This window comes from Argentina silus (genome assembly GCF_951799395.1).
Source record: "Argentina silus genome assembly, chromosome: 18".
NCBI classification, from domain to species: Eukaryota; Metazoa; Chordata; class Actinopteri; order Argentiniformes; family Argentinidae; genus Argentina; species Argentina silus.
Genome location: NC_139672.1, coordinates 17054240 through 17072690, shown reverse-complemented (window position 1 = coordinate 17072690; position 18451 = coordinate 17054240). Strand labels below are relative to the sequence as shown.

The following is an 18451-nucleotide window of genomic DNA, read 5'->3' as shown; positions in this document are numbered from 1 at the left end:
TGGAGGTGAGTACCTGATACACCTGTTGTGTCTGATATTATACATTATATATATATATATATATTTAGTACCAGTCAAAAGTTTGGACACACCTTGCCAAGAGTGTGCAAAGCTGTCATCAAAGCAAAAGGTGGCTACTTTGAAGAATCTAAAATATAAAACATATTCTGGTTTGTTTAACACTTTTTTGTTTACTACATAATTCCATATGTGTTCCTTCATAGTTTTGACGTCTTCAATATTAATCTGTATCAGGTTCCCTTGACAACGTTTGTAGTTTTGGGAACTATATTTCTCAGCACAGAGCAGAAACCACCACAATCTACCACAAAATAAATACTCACAATTCTCAGATTTGTTGTGTATATAAAAGCAATAACGACTAATTAATAATGTGTTAATCTAATAGTAGACATATGCAAATACACAGATATACCATAGCCATTATAACACATACTATTATATACTATATATACTATATATACTTACATGTTGTGTTTACCAATCCATAATATACTGAACATGCTGTTTGTTTATTCATGAAGTCTACTATGTAAAAGCATAAACATGAGCATGATGGTGGCTTAGTTGGTAGAGCATGGCGCTAACAACGCTACGGTTGTGGGTTTGATTCCCGATGGGACCATCTATACTGAAATGTGTGCACTCACTGCAATGCAAGTTGCTTTGGATAGAAGCGTCAGCTAAATGGCAGATATTATGTATATTATTTATATTATTGAGCTTGACAGTGAAAGTTCAAAGACAAGGACACTAAACTACGCCGCTCTCTTCTGCCCCCAGGTGGACGTACAAGGCAGTGTCAGTAGTGACCTAGTGGTCATCTCCCTCAACCAGGCCATCAACGTAGTGGAGGAGAACATCCCTGAGATGGAAAAGTAAGACAGACGTTTAACTACAAATATTTACTGACAGAGAATTAAAAGGCAATGTATTTGTGCAGTTTTCACACACACACACAGACACACACAGACACAGACACACACACACACACACACACACACACGCACTTCTCACTCTCACACATACTCACTTTATTCTCTCTCTCTCTCTCTCTCTCTCTCTCTCTCTCTCTCTCTCTCTCTCTCTCTCTCTCTCTCTCCTCTCTCTCTCTCTCTCTCTCTCTCTCTCTCTCTCTCTCTCTCTCTCTCAGGTCTTTGGGACAGGCGTTGGGCTGGGCTGTGAGCGTCATCGGGGTCTCCAGCACCAGTGGAGGCGGGGCTACGGAGTCACGGTCGGCGAGCAATGGTGACGTCATGACCTTGGTCAGCCTCATCGCCATTTCCATGGACAACGGGATGGTCGTACCTGGCAAGGAGGTCAAGAAGTAAGACAGAGACAGCGTTACATTTACAATAATATATATATATATATAGTATAATACTGTATAATATTATTGTTCATTATATATATATATATATATATATATATATAATAAACAGTAGAGAGAGGACAGTTTCACAAAAGCTTCATAGCAGAAGTAGTACTTAATTTCAATGCGTCAAATAACAAAATTCATTGAATGAAGAACTTTGGGTTGGCCTTGATTGTCTAAAGTGTCTCTTTAAGCTCCAAGGCTTTCAGGAGACTCACCTCAGGTCACTTCTATCTGTAACGCTCTGTGACGTCACCCACAGGAAGCTGAAGAGCGAGGCGGCGGCCGTGGAGGCGGGGCTGGAGGCGGTGTTTGGGGAGGGGCTTGAGCACGCCGTGGAGGAGGAGCCAGAAGGCCCAGCCTCCAACGAGGCCATGGTCATCGCCCTGGGGGTCCTGCTGGCTGTAAGCATCATGGTGTTGATAGTGACGATCACAGTCACGGTTATCAAGTAAGTAACCTCCACCTAACCTCCACCTAACCTCCACCTAACCTTGTTGAGACTAACCTCCACCTAACCTCGGTGAGACTAACCTCCACCTAACCTTGTTGAGACTAACCTCCACCTAACCTCCACCTAACCTCCACCTAACCTTGTTGAGACTAACCTCACCTAACCTTGTTGAGACTAACCTCCACCTAACCTTGTTGAGACTAACCTCCACCTAACCTCCACCTAACCTTGTTGAGACTAACCTCCACCTAACCTTGTTGAGACTAACCTCCACCTAACCTTGTTAAGACTAACCTCCACCTAACCTTGTTGAGACTAACCTCCACCTAACCTCAGTGAGACTAACCTCACCTAACCTTGTTGAGACTAACCTCACCTAACCTCCACCTAACCTCCACCTAACCTTGTTGAGACTAACCTCCACCTAACCTTAGTGACTGCAGAGTCGCCAATGGCCCCTGGTCCAAGCATTGATTACTTTATCTTATGATGACTGATAGATAGATGATTCACTTACTTAAACAAATGTATTTGTTGTAAGCCGCTTTGGATAAAGGCGTCTGCTGAACGCCATGAATGTAAAAAATAAATAAATGGAGTGACTGGACAGTGTTCCTCCATTTCCCTACCATGTTGTTCCCCCCAGGTTCAGAAGGATGAGGAAGCACACAGAGGACCCCTACAGGGAGAGCTTCGGCATCAGCCAGCAGAAGGACAGACATGACGGGGTGGCGTTTGAGGGGCGGAGTTCCTCGACCTCTCGGAGGAAGTTGTCATCAAAAGAGGCGGCGCCAGAGTGTGACAGGAGGAAGAGCGACAGCAGTGACGAGAGCCACACCTCCGCTTTATAACACACACACACACACCACACACACACCCACCCACACCCACAACACAACACACACACACACACACAACACAACACACACACAACACACACACCCACACCCACACACACAACACACAACACACCCACACCCACACAACACACCCACACCCACACAACACATAACACACAACACACAACACACCCACACAACCCTTTGCAATTCAGATGCTTATTGAACTGCTGCTCTCACACATTCACTTTAAAAACATTGTTTAGTAATTAATTATAGAGTTAAATCAGAAAGGCACTGATGTGAACATAGATATATTAGAATATATAATATATTAGCACTTCTGGAAATAATACTATTAACATTTTTAGGAGTTCAAATGAAGTGTCGATTAAAATGAAGTGACATGAAAATGTTTTCTTTTCAGCACTTGAGCGGCTCACACTGCTGGTGCTCCACTAATAAATACCTTTGTAAGATACAGACCGTCAGAAACTGTCATTCATTACTTGTACATTCCATCTTATCTTCTGCTGCTGCCACCTAGAAGGGTTTTCACCTCAATGGGGAAATATTTGTAGTGTGGAGTATAACCAGGAGAGGCAGGTGGAGGTAGACGACACGTGTGTGATACCATCCCTCATTCCATTCCATGCATTGCAATGAGCCCGTCCTCCAATTTCTACCCCCACCAGCCTCCCCTGGTTACAACGCAGGTCCAACACGTGGTGGAGGACTCCGGACATTCTTCATCTACTGACTGACGTTCACGGTGTGTGTCACGTCTGGGGTGTGACACGTCTGGGGTGTGACACGGGAGGAAACCCAGAACACTGACTTTCCTAGGATAACGTCGGTGGGGCGTAGACCTGATGAAGTCAACAGAAAAAAAGAGATGGTTCTGCTCTCACTTGCAATAATAAACGTTTATTCCGTCTGAGTGGCCCGTCTCTTACGTCTACGCTATAGAACACGAGTGCTCATGTTAGTTGCTAGACTAAAACAAAATAAGAGTTTGTTTCATTAATAAATAACTTTGTAAGATCCAGATTATCAGAAAGTGTAATTAATTGCTTGTGTCCTCGGTCAGTCTTGGCAGGCGGTTGGAGCGTGCCTTATCTACTGCTGCTGTCTAGAACCTGCTCTATAGAAAGTCAGGCGGTTGGAGCGTGCCTTATCTACTGCTGCTGTCTAGAACCTGCTCTATAGAAAGGCAGGCGGTTGGAGAGTGCCTTATCTACTGCTGCTGTCTAGAACCTGCTCTATAGAAAGGCAGGCGGTTGGAGAGTGCCTTATCTACTGCTGCTGTCTAGAACCTGCTCTATAGAAAGGCATTTCACCCTAAATGGAGCAATCTTTGTCGGGTAGATTACAACCCATCTGGATCCCAGTTTAACACGTAGTGGAGGACTCCAGACATTCTTCATCTACTGATTGACGTTCATGGTGTGTGTCACGTCTGGGGTGTGACATGGGAGAAAACCCAGAACACTGGCACTCTTAGAATAACGTCGGTGGGGCGTAGACCTGATGAAGTCAATAGAAACTGCACTCACTAGCAATAATAACTGAAAGTTTCTTCCATCTGAGTGGACCATCTCTTAGGCCCAGGGTCGAGCCCACCGGGGAAGCAACAAGGGTGCTCATGTTCGCTGCTAGTGACCAAAACAAAGGCTGAAATAAACATGAATCAGGATCTGGATTCTGTGAGGATGGAGGAAAAAATGAATCTCATGGCTTGCCGTAGGTTTCAGTTCATAATTCTTCATATTAAAATTTTTATTAATTTATTTATCCTATATTAAAATAAATCAACAAAAGACAAAATAAACACAAAAAGAACACCAGAAGAAGCAAGAATGACAATAGATTATGGAATGTATTTTTCAGTAAATAAAAATAAAGCTTCCAACTGTTACACCAAGTGTGCTTTATTTCAACAGCAGATATCGTGTCAAATAAAGCACCATTATATATATATAAAGTTTATATATATATATAGTTCATATACATTGCCAGGCAACACCTAAAGAGGATTCTCTACAGAATCAAAGTTTTCTTGTGGTTCTTTTTCAATGTACAGGTAAACTTAGTTTGGATATTTAAACCACAGAAAAAGCAAGGCAACTTCTGCCCCATTTCATTAAGTACAAAACTGGCACGAAGAGAGACACCATTTTATACACAGTAAAAATGCAATAAAATTAAATTACTTACAGAAGAGACACATTTTCTGTAAACCTTTCCCCGTTACAGCAACCTCAAAACAAATAAATCACTTCAAAAAAACTCTGAAATCAGTAAAAAAACAAACAAAAAAAACAACCTTTTTTTGCCCTTTGAAAAAATGTGCTATAGCTTTTATAACTTGTATCTTTTTTTTCGTCCAATGGGATCGGAGGCTGTGCGTGTTCTCGTCCAATAGCAGGACATTCTTCAAGCTGTAGCGTACGCGCCGACAACCATGAGGCGGCGGAGAGGAGATCATGTGATAAGCACCGGAGCACAGAGCCAACCAATAGGACTTCACCAGCTGAGGCCAATGCAACACTAGTCCTCTCAGCCTGATGTCACGTCCTGTCAAGCAAGGCCAGCAGACAGCAGAGACGACGGTCAGACGGTCAGACGGACAGACGGAGGAAACGGGGAAAAAAGAAAAAACTAAAGGAAGGAGAGACGTTTTTAAAAGAGCTCATGGTGCCGCGAGCAAGGATGATGATGATGAAGATGAAGATGATGATGAAGATGATGGTCACGAGGAAGAGGAAGTAGGGCAGAGCCCTTTCCCCGACAGTTTGGTTACCACGACGATGGTGGACTCCACCGTCCTGTAGAGCATGTCCAGCGTGTCTGGGGGCGGGGCCAAGTTCGACAGCGCCTGCGAGGGGGCGTGGCTACTGCACCCGGGGCCTTCTGGCCCCTCCCCCGCCAGCGCCAGGGCTGATGGGAAAGCCGGGTCCTCCGAGGCGGCGGAGGGGGTGGTGGCCAAGCCTCCACAAGTCTTAGAGCCCGCCTCCTTTTCCTCCTTCCCCTCCTCCGACCCCGCGGACGTCATGGCCGCTTCCCCCCCCCTCCTCCTCCTCTCCTCCCTCTCTTCCTCCTCCTCCTCCTCCTCTCCTCCCTCCATCGCCATGGTCACCGCCTGGGACGACTGCGACGTCTGAGGCTCCTCCCCCCGCCCGTACGACGACGACTCGCCGGTCTCCGGGAGGGAGGACGACGAAGACGAGGAAGAGGACGAGGAGGAAGATGACGCCTCCATCTTCTCCTCCTTGGGGGAGGCGTCGTGGTCGCGGTCGTGGTCGGGGGGGTTGTTGTTGTTGGTGGCGGCGGAGGGATCCGGGGAGGGGGGGTCGTGCTCCGTCCCGGGGTCGATGAGGGAGGAGGAGTCTCGGGTCTCCGTGTCGGAGGTGCTGGTGGGCGTGAGCGCCTCCTGGGGGTCAGGTTTCATCTCTGCACACGGGGGGAGGGAGGAGGAGGAGGAGGCGGTGGAGGTGGAGGGGGCGCAGACAGGGACCGTCACACTGGACCCCCCCCCAGTACCGCTGGTCCCACTGCTGGACCCACCCCCGGTACTGCTGGACCCACCCCCGGTACCGCCGGTCCCACTGCTGGACCCCCCCCCGGTACCGCCGGTCCCACTGCTGGTTCCCTCCCCGGGACCCAGGCGGTCCTCATCACTGCTGACCCGACGCCGCTTTACTGGGGTGGCGCCCTCCTCCTCCGCTGAGAGAGAGAGAGAGAGAGAGATGGAGAGAGAGAGAGAGAGAGAGAGAGAGAGAGAGAGAGAGATGGAGAGAGAGAGAGAGAGAGAGAGAGAGAGAGAGATGGAGAGAGATGGAGAGAGGGAGAGAGAGATGGAGAGAGAGAGAGAGAGAGAGAGAGAGAAAAACAAACAAGCAATTAACTTTCACAACTACTTACATGGATCTTCAGAAGACCACGTGTGTGTATATATATGTGTGTGCGTGTGTGTGTGTGTGTGTGTACCTTTGGCCTTCCGGTCCTTGGCCTCCAGCTCCAGGGCGCTGCGTTGCTGGACGCAGGCGTGGCACTTGGACAGCAGCTCCTGGAGGGCGGGGCCGAGGGCGGGGTCTAACGCCGGGGGGGTGTGGACAGACAGCATCAACACCAGCGCTCTCAGGTCCTGGAGGAGGGAGAGGACACACACAGGTGAGAGAGAGTGTGTGTGTGTGTGTAGCCTGTGTGTGTGTGTGTGTGTGTGTAGCGTGTGTGTATGCCCGTGCGTGTGTGTGCGTGCGTGTAGCGCGGGCGTGTGTAGCCTGTGTGTGTGTATACCGTGTGTGTGGGTGTACCGTGTGTGTGTGGCGTGTGTGAGAGGACAGGGTACTGACAGCGTTGAGCAGGCCGCTGGTCTGGCTGAGCTCCTGGCGGTGGGAGGCCAGGTCAGGCTGCAGGCTGTGGTACTCATTCAGCAGGTTGGTCACCAGCAGGCTGATCAGGTTGGTACAGCTGGGACCAGACAGCACCTGGCTCTGGACCTGACACACACACACACACACACACACACACACACACACGCGCGCAGCGCACACACACACACAAATCCAAATTGTGCTACATACATTTACATGTAGAGTGTGTATCTAATGTGTGATTTGCAGCATCAGGAGAGATGCTTTCCCAGGAATTTTATTCCAGACTTGCGTAGGAATCGTGAGTATGTATTTTCATATTTTTAAGCGATTTGTAAAAGTTAAAACCCAGAGTTTAACCAGAGGTGTGTGTAGGGTTAACCAGGTGTGTAGGGTTAACCAGAGGTGTGTGTAGGGTTAACCAGGTGTGTAGGGTTAACCAGGTGTGTAGGGTTAACCAGGGGTGTGTGTAGGGTTAACCAGGTGTGTAGGGTTAACCAGAGGTGTGTGTAGGGTTAACCAGAGGTGTGTGTAGGGTTAACCAGAGGTGTGTGTAGGGTTAACCAGGTGTGTAGGGTTAACCAGGGGTGTGTGTAGGGTTAACCAGGTGTGTAGGGTTAACCAGGGGTGTAGGGTGGGGGTGTGTGTGTACCTTGTTGAGGAAGCAGGTGAGGAAGGAGTAGGCCATGTTGTTGTTGAGGAAGGTTCTCTCGTCCATCAGGATACACTTGATGTACTCTCCAAACGCTGGGTCTTCACACAGCAGCTTCACACACGTCTTAGCCAGGGACGACTGGGGAGGGAGGGGCAGAGGTCAGGGGGGGGTGTGTGTGAGTGTGTGTATGTGATTGCTGTCTGTATATGTGTGTATGCGTGTGTCTGTATGTGAGTGAGTGAGTGAGTGAGTGAGTGAGTGAGTGTGTGCGTGTTACCTGAGACTGACACAGCTCTGTCCATAGTTTGGGGAAGAGGGCCAAGTGCAGAGGCAACCCCTCATAGGCTATCAGGACACCTGGAGACAGAGATACAGCTGTTACACACACACACACACACACACACACACACACACACACACACACACACACACAGACAGCCACACACAGACAGCCAGCCAAACACACACACAGCCAGCCACACACACACATTATAAACACAGTGATGCCCAACATACTTAGTTTGACGAGGGTCTCGGTGAACTTCTCACAGTTGATGGCAACGCGACACAGCAGGTGGATGAACTGGTGGTAGGACAGGAAGTAGTCCAGTAACATCCTGTCATACACCTCGTCTTTACCCTGAGAGAGAGAGGGAGAGAGGGAGAGAGAGAAAGGTGTCATAATATTATCAATTCTAGTTCCACCTGCTACAAGTGTATCATACAAACACACAGAATGAACACAGTCAACAAACACTCTCCCCTAGCCAAGCATTCCTCAACCAGCTACAACCAATTCTGGCCTTATAAAGATCACACACACACACACACCTTGCTGGTCTCCACCATGGAAGGCAGCAGGCACATGTTGAGTTCCGGTCGGGGGGGTCGGATGTTGTTCTTGCCCCCCATCAGCTTGATGTTCTCTCTGCATGGCAGGTAGGGACCAAACGACACTGCAGACAGACAGGTAGAGAGAGAGAGAGACAGGTAGACAGACAGACAGGTAGACAGAGAGACAGACAGGTAGAGAGAGAGACAGACATGTAGAGAGAGAGAGAGACAGGTAGACAGACAGACAGGTAGACAGAGAGACAGACAGGTAGAGAGAGAGACAGACAGGTAGAGAGAGAGACAGACAGGTAGAGAGACAGACAGGCAGACAGGGAGACAGACAGTTAGTCATTCTGAACTATATCTACAGCCCTACAGTCAGAAGTACCATCCATCTTCAGTACTGTAATTCATCCTTCATATCAATCAATCAAGTGGATTCTTTATAGCACTTTTTACAGACAAATATCGCAAAGTGCTTCACAACAAGAACAATAGTAAACAAAATAAACAATAAATACAATAACAAACAATATGATCGAACACCAAACCATCGACCCCCAAAAAGCCAAGCAAAAAACTCCACAGAGGAGAAAAATACAGAACACAGTTTCTAATCTAACTTCATTTAGCATCCCACATGTCTGTGCTGATACAGTTTGAGTACTGAAGCTGGTTGGACAGGCAGCGGAGGGAGGGACTCACTGGGGATGTTGCTATGGTGATAGGTGCAGTGGTTGTGTTGCAGGAAGGGCACCAGCGTGTGCAGGAAGTCGTGGGGACTCAGCAGGACCAGCTCCTTCAGGACATCTGGAACAACAACAACAACAACAGCCTCCTCAGGAAGGACTCTGGGGTCAGGGTTGGGGTCGGGGTCGGGTGTGTGTGTGTGTGTGTGTATATATGTGTGTGTGTGTATGTGTATGTATGTGTGTGTGTGTATATATGTGTGTGTGTGTGTGTGTATATATATATATGTGTGTGTGTGTGTGTGTGTGTATATGTGTGTGTGTGTGTGTGTGTATGTGTGTTACCTAGGCAGGCGTTGCGTAGCTCGGGGGGGCTGTAGGAGTTGAGCAGGGTCAGCAGCTTGTGGGCGAAGTCGATCCTCTCCTGCCATTGGATGAGAGCCTGCTTCACATCTACAGCGGAGACAACACAGGGGTCAGAGGTCACTCAGCAACCTTCTCAATGCTCTCTGCAGGGACTAATAAAGTTGTTTTAAATCGAACTGAAGAGCCGGGAGACAGAGAGCCCTGACCTTTGTGTTGCAGGTACAGTTTGACCTAATAAAGTTAATTTCAATAGCTCTGCGTTGCAGGTACTAGTGTATGGATGAATAAAGTTGTGTAGATTGAAGGGACCTTTGCGTTGCAGGTAGGGCCGCGTGGCCTTGAGGACAGACAGGAAGATGGACAGCAGCTCCACCAGGTCTCCGGTCACATGACAGGCCGTGGCCTCGTGGTACATCATGTGGAGGGTGTTGAAGGACTGCAGGAAGGAAGGACACAACCTTATAATCACACACAACGCTTTCTGTCATCACACCATAACGTCATCACATCATAACACCATAATGTCATAACATTGTGAGACAATAACCTCAAACCCCACTTTTGTAAAAATAAATAAATAAATAAATTCTAAATTGTTCTTAAACTGTGCTGATACCATTTGATCCCATTCCTCATTCCATTCTATGCATTACAATGAGCCCGTCCTCCGATTTCTACCTCCCCCAGCCTCCCCTGACCAGCGTACCTCCGTCATCAGGATGAGTCCTCTGTTGAACACCACCAGGAGTCTGTCCTCATCGTTCTCCAGCAACACACGGAAGGCACTGGGCAGAAGAGGACGGGGCAGCAGGTAAGACTGTGTGTGTGTGTGTACACAGCTGATGTATTCAGGTTGGGGTTATTTGTGTGTGTCTGTGTGTGTATGTACTTGATGAGCGTGTGTGTGCGTGCGTTAGTGTGTGTGTGTGTATGTGTACCTGATGAGTGAGTGTGTGTGTGTGTGTGTGTGTGTGTGTGTGTGTACCTGATGAGCGTGGTCCAGCAGGATCGTCCGTCCAGACAGCGGAGGTAGCAGCTGATGGTGGTCTTCTTGAACTGCTTGACGTCCTCCAGCTCCTCCTCCCTCATGTCAGAGCGCTGGGCCACAAACAGCTGCATCAGGTTGAACAGCTCCTCCACCGCCTGCAGGGGGCGGCACAGAGCAGAGATACACACACACACACACACACAGGGGTCAGAGAGGGACACAGGAACTAAAGTAAACGCCATTGGGGAGACTCTCTCAGTGTCTGTGTCTGTCTCTCACTCTCTCAGGGGTCAGAGAGGGACACAGGAACTAAAGTAAACGCCATTGGGGAGACTCTCTCTGTGTCTGTGTCTGTCTCTCACACACACACACAATTATTGATCAAATGTGTTCTGGAAAGATTCCTTAATAGAAAAAAATCACTCAGTTACACACCCAGGAGGGAGGGAGGGAGGGAGGGAGGGGAGAAGAGATGCATGAAATATACGTGTGATAATTAACAAACACAAAGTATAAACCACGTCAAAGCTCTGGAAGCCCCCCCCCCCATCCCATACCCCCCCCCCCCCCCTCCCAGTCAGAGACACCCACCCCAGGGTACTGGCTGGCGTGGGGCGTCAGGTTCTTGAAGGCCCACTGGATGTTCTGGTGCGAGGCCAGCTGGCGGGTGAAGGCGGGCGCCTGCTCACAGCACATCCGCAGGATGCCGTAGTAGGCAGGGAGCATGCCCCGGTTGAACAGGACCACCTCCTGGTCGTCGTGGTCCGCCAGGATGTAGTTGAAGGCGATGTTCTTGGTGACCACGGGGTTGTGGACCACCAGGCGCACGTTCTCAGGACACTCCACACACACGTTGTACCAGAAGGACAGCAGGGCCTGCTTGTTGTGGTTGGTGGCGATGGCTGGCTCAGACAGTTTGGGCTGGATGGAGAGGAGGGGGGGGGGGGTGGAGAGGAGGAGGGGGGGGGTGGAGAGGAGGAGGGGGGGGGTGGATGGAGAGGAAGAGGGGGGGAGGAGGAGGGATGGAGAGGGGGGGGATGGATGGAGAGGAGGAGGGGGGATAATATTATAATATAGTTATTATGAGGGTAAACTCAGTACTTTAATTTAAATACACCAACTACTGTTACTAACAGTAGTCATCTGAGACCATCATACCACCTGAAAGAGGTTTCAATGTCAGTATACTCCTAAATCCCAATGCCAGTATACTCCTAAAACCCAATCCTTTCAGACAGGCACATTTAGAGGGTTGGATTTGGAATTTAGCAAATTAACTTGTGATATACAGGATGTATCCAAAAGTGTGGCTACCAGGAAGGGGGGCGGGGGTGGGTGGGGTGGCGGGTTCCTCAATGAGCATTCAACGACATATTCCAACCTGAATAAAGACCCCCTACCTGGAAGAGGTTCCACAGGTCCATGAAGTAGCCAGAGAACATGAGCTTCTCCGTCTTGGAGATGAGGCAGTAGGTCATGAAGCTGAAGAACTGGACCAGCTTGGTGGTGCCGTGGACGGCCGCGTCCACGTAGAGCTTGGCCCGGCCCAGCAGGCCCAGGAGCAGGTTGTAGACCTGGTGGAGGACCACCGTGGTGTCGGGGGACAGGGGCAGGTCCCGGGTCGGGATGTGGAGGGAGCGCGTGGATCGGAACATCTGGCGGAACGAGTTGCTGGGGATGAGGGAGACCAGGAGGTAGGCCGCCGCTGGAGGGAGAGAAGAGAGGGATGAGAGAGAGAGGGGGATGGGTTAGAGGGAGAGAGAGAGAAATCGTCAGAGAGAAAGAGAAAGGCAGTGAAGCAGAGAGAGAGATGGAGGGAGGGAAGGAAGAAAGACAGAGAGACAGACAGACAGAAAGTGTGTGTGTGTGTGTGTTGTTCTTACATGTGCGTACGCGGGGGTAGTTGTGGGCCAGCAGGAAGCGCTCCACCCAGTTCTCCATGTTCTGCAGTACCCAGCTGTGAGCCAGCTTGTTCCTGGGGGTCTGCACCGCCAGCCAGTCCAGACACTGAGACGGGTTATACTCTATCACCTGGGGACCACACACACACACACACACACACACACACACACACACACACACACACACACACACACACACACACACACACACACACACACACGACACACACGACACAGAGACACACACAGAGACACATACAGAGACACACACACACACACGGTTAAGCTAACATGTAACAAACTAATAGATGGATTTCAAATTCAAAAGTAGGGTAGTTGTGTGTGTGAGTGTGTGTGTGTGTGTGTGTGTGTGTGTGTGTGTGTGTGTGTGTGTGTGTACCTCCCAGATCCTCTGTAGTATGTAGGAAGCGAAGGAGGGCATGCCTGGAGGACCGCCGGCAAACTCCATCAGCATGGTGAGGAGCTTGAAGAACGGATTAGCCGCCTGAGAGAGAGAGGGAGAGAGAGAGAGAGAGGGGGAGAGAGAGAGAGAGAGAGGAGAGAGAGGGAAGGAGAGAGGGGGAGAGAGAGAGAGGGAGGAGAGAGAGAGAGAGAAGGATATATTAGGATGTGTGTCAGGTGTGGTGTGTGGTTAATATCCAGGAGGAAGTGAGTGTGATATTGAAGGTGGGCGTGGTTCTTACGTTAGTGCTTACCTCTGGAGTTAGCTTGGCTATGGAGGTGAACAGCATGGACACAATCTGGAACACAGGACGAGAGCACACACACACACACACACACACACACACACAGGAATTACACACACTACAGATGGCATGCTGTCAAAATCAAACAGTGTGTGTATGTGAGTTTGAGTGTGCGTGCGTGTCAGTGTGTGGTGTGTTACACCTACGTGTGTGTGTGTGTGTGTGTGTGTGAGTGTGTGTGTATGTGAGTTTGAGTGTGCACAAGCGTGTGACAGCGTGTGGTGTGTGTGTGTTAGACCTACGTGTGTGTGTGTGTGTGCGAGCGTGCGTGTGTGTGTGACCTACGTGCTCAGCCAGGCGGTTGTTATAGCGACAGAGACTGAAGATGAGGTTGCAGGTCTGTCTGATGTTGATGCCGTCTCGGATGTGTTGGAACAGGAAGGGGAAGCCTTTCCCTCCCGTCAGGGCCGCCATGTCACTCTGGGACAGGGTCAGGTGTCTGGGGAGGGGGGGGGAGGGAGGGAGGGAGGGAGGAAATAGAGAGGGATGGAGGGAGGGAGGAAGTAGAAAGGGAGGGATGGAGGGAGGGATGGATTGTACAGAAGGGCAAATTAGAATACTGACATACAAAGTCAGCAAGAGCCATACTAGTGTAATAGTAGTCGTAGGGACTAAGGTGTAGGGGGCATTAGTGGACAGGGCCTAGTGCCTAGGCTGTAGGGTCTAGTGCCTAGGCTGTAGGGTCTAGTGTCTAGGCTGTAGGCCGTAGGGTGTAGGCTGTAGGGTCTAGGCTGTAGGGTATAAGGTCTAGGGTGTAGGGTGTAGGCTGTAGGGTGTAGGGTGGTTACCTCTCAGAGCGGGACTGCTCCACCAACAGAGCGATCAGGGCGATCATCTTCTCCAGAGCAGCAGGACGATACTTCTCCTCGGCTAAAGACAGGATGTCCTCCTCCTCATCCTCCTCCTCTCCCTCCTCCTCCGACAACACCTCCACCTGGGGCTGGGGGGAGGGGAGAGGGTCAACACACACACACACACAGCCATAACACACACACACACACAGCGCCATAACACACACACACACACACACACAGCCATAACACACACACACAGCGCCATAACACACACACACAGCGCCATAACACACACACGCAGCCATAACGCACGCACACACACACACACACACACACACACACACACACTGTCCCCTTACGTTCTCGGGCCCCTTGGTGCCCATGTAGAAGTGCACCATGATGGAGATGGCCTGCAGCGACAGCAGGAACTGGCTCTCCTCCTCGCCCATCTTGGCGAACTCGTACAGGAAGGCGAAGTACTCGGTCAGGTGCTTGCTGTGGGGCTTGACGCCGTGCTCCATGATGGACAGCAGCGTCTTGACGAAGCGCGTCACACAGGAGCGGCTGCCGATGTCCTCCACCGGGCCGTCCATGTCGTCAGACCTGGGGGACAGGAAGAGGAAGTGACAGATCGTCAGAAAGGTGTCAGATGCTGAAATAAATTGGCAGAATCAAGATAGCGATTGATTGATTGATAGATAGATAGATTTATTGATAGATAGATAGATAGATAGATAGATTTATTGATAGATAGATAGATAGATAGATAGATAGATAGATAGATAGATAGACAGATAGATAGGTAGGTAGATTGACTGATAGGTTCGTACCCATCCTCCATGCCAGGCTGCAGGTAGAGGTGGGCGTGGACGGGGCGGAGCCTCTGGATGACGTGGATACACAACCTCTGGAACATCTGGAGGAGGACGGGAGGGAAAGATTAACATTCAGGACATCTTTAACCTGGGCCGAGTGTGTGTGTGTGTTAGTTTGTGTGTGTGGGTGTGTGTGTGTGTGCTGTAGGTCAGAGTAACAGAAGGGGGAGGGACCCTAACCTGTCTGACGATCTGATTGGGGCACTTGATGAGGATCTGCATGGGCCACCAGTTGTCATCCGCCATGCGGTCCAGGAACCACTGAATCAACAACAACAATAACAACAACAACAACAACAAAACAGGAAGTTAGCATTTAACATGCTAATGGCATGATACCAACAGTAGGGATTGAGGGGAGACCGTTCAGCCTGATGGCATGCTGCTGTGGTCCCTGGTGTTACACCCCCACCACCACCTCCACCACCACCACCACCACCACAACAACAACAACAACAGGAAGTGTCTCTCACCTCGCAGGCAGCCTGGCTGTTGTTGAACTGTTTGGTCAGAAGCTCGATCCACTGCAGCATGGTGGGCTGGGAACACAAGACAACTCATTACCTCGGGGGTTCGGTGCTACGCCCACAGGGCGCTGGGTAAACGTCCATGACAGTGACGGATGGATGGGATCGGACAGGAGACCTCTCTATTGTTATAGAGGCTATCGCTAAGCACCGCCGTGGAGTGAGGAAGGGGATCTCACCTTCTCCTTGGAGTGGATGAACGTCTCCAGGACGAAGGAGGTGCTGAGCTGGAGATGGGAAGGAGGACAGGCAGACCTCAGTGACCTCAGCAGCATTACACTACTTATTAGTGAATTCATTAGTAAACACAACACGAAGGAGTGTATGTAGGTCCTCTGTGGCTCAGTTGGTAGAGCATGGCGCTAACAACGCTTAGGTTGAGGGTTTGATTCCTGTTGGGACCATATATACTGAATGTATGCACTCACTGTGATGTAAGTCGCTTTGGATAAAAGCATCAGCTAAATGGTAGATTTTATGTCCTGTCACATTGTTATATGTACACCAGGAGAGGCCAGTGGAGGTAGAAATCAGAGGACTTGCCCATCGTAATGTATGACATGGAATGATACCAGCCATGCATTAAAATTAGCCCATCCTACGATTTCTACCCCCACCAGCCTCTCCGACATGTAGTACCGCAGTAGCCCTTTAGGGGGCAGTGGTCTCACCTTGGCGGTCATGAGGGAGATGGCTTTGGGGTCCGGTAAAGTGCTGGGGATGCTGCTGCACAGCTGCCACATAAACCTGCAGGGGGCGACAGAGAGTTAACACACTCTGACTCGTTTTAATCATGAAAAGACAGGAGAGGAAGAGGGTTAAAAACACTGATCTCAAAAAACAAAAACACAAACTGTTTTAACCTTCTACTGGTCAAGTAGCTTGACTGTTGGGGGGGAAGGAGAGATGGCTACAGGAATATCATTATGAAGGTGTCACTGACCCAAAGTATGTGTGCTCAAAGATGTTCTTGTCCTGCAGGAACTGCATGTTGTCATGCCAGATCCACTGGGGGGGGGAGAGAGAGAGAGAGAGAGAGAGAGAGAGAGAGAGAGAGAGAGAGAGAACAACAGTCAGGTTTCACAGGGATGGAGAGAATGTGAGAAACGAGTGCAGTGAGGTCTGGGAACAAGCCAGGTACCTCCAGTAGATCAGGAGACACGTCGAAGTTGAAGTCCTTCCCGTTCTCCTCCTCTAGCTCCACCCTCTTGTAGAAGAGCATGTAGGCACTGTGGGTCTGGAGAGAGGGAGGGAGGGAGGGGAGGGAGGGAGGGGAGAGAGGGAGGGAGGGAGGGGAGGGAGGGAGGGAGGGGAGAGAGGGAGGGAGGGAGGGGAGGGAGGGAGGGAGGGAGGGAGGAGAGAGAGGGAGAGATAGGGATATAGAGAAAAGGAAAAGAGATGAGATATACAGTTTCATATCAACAATTCTAACAACAAAACTAATTCAAAAGCAAATTTACATCGGAGAAGCAACTTACCTTCTCAAAGGAGAAGTCCATGAACTTGTCTGTGACAGAGTCGTATGTTTTGGTCTGAGAGAGAGAGAGAGAGAGAGAGAGAGAGAGAGAGAGAGAGAGATTGATCTCTTTAGTTTGAGTGCTCGAATAAGTAGTGAAGGTCTTTCTAACAGAGTATTAAACACTTCTCTTCACTACGACCACCAGCTGAGGCTCACCGTCATCTCACCACCGAAGCACTCGGACGCCAGCTGGGCGGAGTCAAAGGGCTTCACCTCCGCGTCGTTGAACAGGTACCTGACCAGGGCAGAGTCACACGGGGTCAACGAGATTCAAATTCAAACAACTTTATTGGTCCCCTTGGGGCAATCCCTATTACATCCCTGTTCCTCTTCCACACTCATGTCTGTGATGGTCTATAAAAGGCGACTCTCCAGATAAAGCACTTTAAATCTGAGGTGGGGGGGGGGGGGGGGGGGTAGCTGGAGAAAATAACTAAAAGTATTATAATAATAATTATATAATTGTAAATATTATTTTATTTTCAAGTCCTGCAATTAGGGGAAGGTTGGGGCAGGGGGGAAAAAAGGACTAGAAATGATGCAAGCAACGCTACCTGACAGAACTAAAAATCGATTTACTAATTTCAAAGCTGTCCCTAAAAAAAATATATATATATATATATATTTTTAAAACCCAACAAAACCAAACAGTTGAAACTCGTCCAGGTTGGTAGGACGGGTCACCAGACGCTCTGACTCACCACTTGTTGTTCTTGTAGGCGTGCGGGTTGATGATGTCACGTATGAAGCTGTAGTAATGGCCGCCGTCCGCCGTGCCGGTGTGCACCGTCACGCCGATGAGGTCATACTCGTAGCTCTCCGCCCCCTTGGCCTCGCCCCCCTCCTCCCGGAAACCTGCACAAGACAAGACGATAACATCCAATCACAATAGGGCCTGACGCAGACTCCTGCCTCCTCCTCCAATCAGAGCAGACGGCAAAACCGTCTCGTCCAATGACAGTGGAGAATTTGCAGAATAGTCTATCTATGCTAATCAACGCCTGCTTACACTTTACCAAGCAAGCCTGAATGAACAACTTCACACGAACCAATCGGTGAGGGTTTTGAGTAAACAGGAAGTGTTTGCGTACCCTCCTTCCTGTCGCCCTTGCCCATGAGGAAGTCCTCGGTGTAGGGGGTCATGTCCAGGCGGAGGGGGAAGGAGAAGTGTGTGTTGACCTTCTCCTTCATCATGGTCACCATGTTGAAGGTGTAGCGCATGGTGTTGAAGCTCAGGATACGAGGAAGCTTCTTGAAACATGCCCTGAGAGAGGGGGAGGGAGGGGGAGGGAGGGGGGAGAGGGAGATAGAGGGGAGGAGAAAGAGAGGGGGAGGGAGGGGGGAGAGGGAGAGAGAGAAGGTGAGTAAACATGTTAATTTGTGACAACACAAAAACGTGTCAAAGGAAGTTGGTGACAGGGAGAATGTTGGTGGACCATAACAGGAGGCCTCAGGGCAGGACGTGACCACT

At 49.8% G+C, this 18451-nt stretch overlaps 1 protein-coding gene across 1 annotated transcript in view; it reads right to left on the bottom strand.

Moving 5' to 3' along the window:
• Nucleotides 1-4448: 4448 nt before the first annotated feature.
• The window catches only part of usp34 (ubiquitin specific peptidase 34), a 46347-nt gene continuing 32344 nt past the window's right edge, over nucleotides 4449-18451 (bottom strand). Inside the window, exons 47-77 of the mRNA XM_083690376.1 lie at nucleotides 18072-18244; nucleotides 17682-17835; nucleotides 17137-17215; nucleotides 16940-16993; nucleotides 16603-16698; nucleotides 16405-16469; nucleotides 16133-16208; nucleotides 15641-15688; nucleotides 15408-15473; nucleotides 15115-15195; nucleotides 14890-14975; nucleotides 14419-14662; nucleotides 14054-14205; nucleotides 13551-13704; nucleotides 13215-13259; nucleotides 12899-13003; nucleotides 12481-12628; nucleotides 11998-12302; nucleotides 11189-11518; nucleotides 10595-10752; nucleotides 10316-10394; nucleotides 9919-10045; nucleotides 9589-9696; nucleotides 9260-9364; nucleotides 8552-8676; nucleotides 8237-8360; nucleotides 7998-8077; nucleotides 7718-7858; nucleotides 7045-7191; nucleotides 6680-6836; nucleotides 4449-6415 (exon numbers count right to left, since the gene is read on the bottom strand). Of these exons, the coding sequence (XP_083546502.1) occupies nucleotides 5442-6415; nucleotides 6680-6836; nucleotides 7045-7191; nucleotides 7718-7858; nucleotides 7998-8077; nucleotides 8237-8360; nucleotides 8552-8676; nucleotides 9260-9364; nucleotides 9589-9696; nucleotides 9919-10045; nucleotides 10316-10394; nucleotides 10595-10752; nucleotides 11189-11518; nucleotides 11998-12302; nucleotides 12481-12628; nucleotides 12899-13003; nucleotides 13215-13259; nucleotides 13551-13704; nucleotides 14054-14205; nucleotides 14419-14662; nucleotides 14890-14975; nucleotides 15115-15195; nucleotides 15408-15473; nucleotides 15641-15688; nucleotides 16133-16208; nucleotides 16405-16469; nucleotides 16603-16698; nucleotides 16940-16993; nucleotides 17137-17215; nucleotides 17682-17835; nucleotides 18072-18244 (4786 nt within the window). The 3' untranslated portion in view covers nucleotides 4449-5441. The remainder of the gene's footprint in view (nucleotides 6416-6679; nucleotides 6837-7044; nucleotides 7192-7717; nucleotides 7859-7997; nucleotides 8078-8236; nucleotides 8361-8551; nucleotides 8677-9259; nucleotides 9365-9588; nucleotides 9697-9918; nucleotides 10046-10315; nucleotides 10395-10594; nucleotides 10753-11188; nucleotides 11519-11997; nucleotides 12303-12480; nucleotides 12629-12898; nucleotides 13004-13214; nucleotides 13260-13550; nucleotides 13705-14053; nucleotides 14206-14418; nucleotides 14663-14889; nucleotides 14976-15114; nucleotides 15196-15407; nucleotides 15474-15640; nucleotides 15689-16132; nucleotides 16209-16404; nucleotides 16470-16602; nucleotides 16699-16939; nucleotides 16994-17136; nucleotides 17216-17681; nucleotides 17836-18071; nucleotides 18245-18451) is intronic.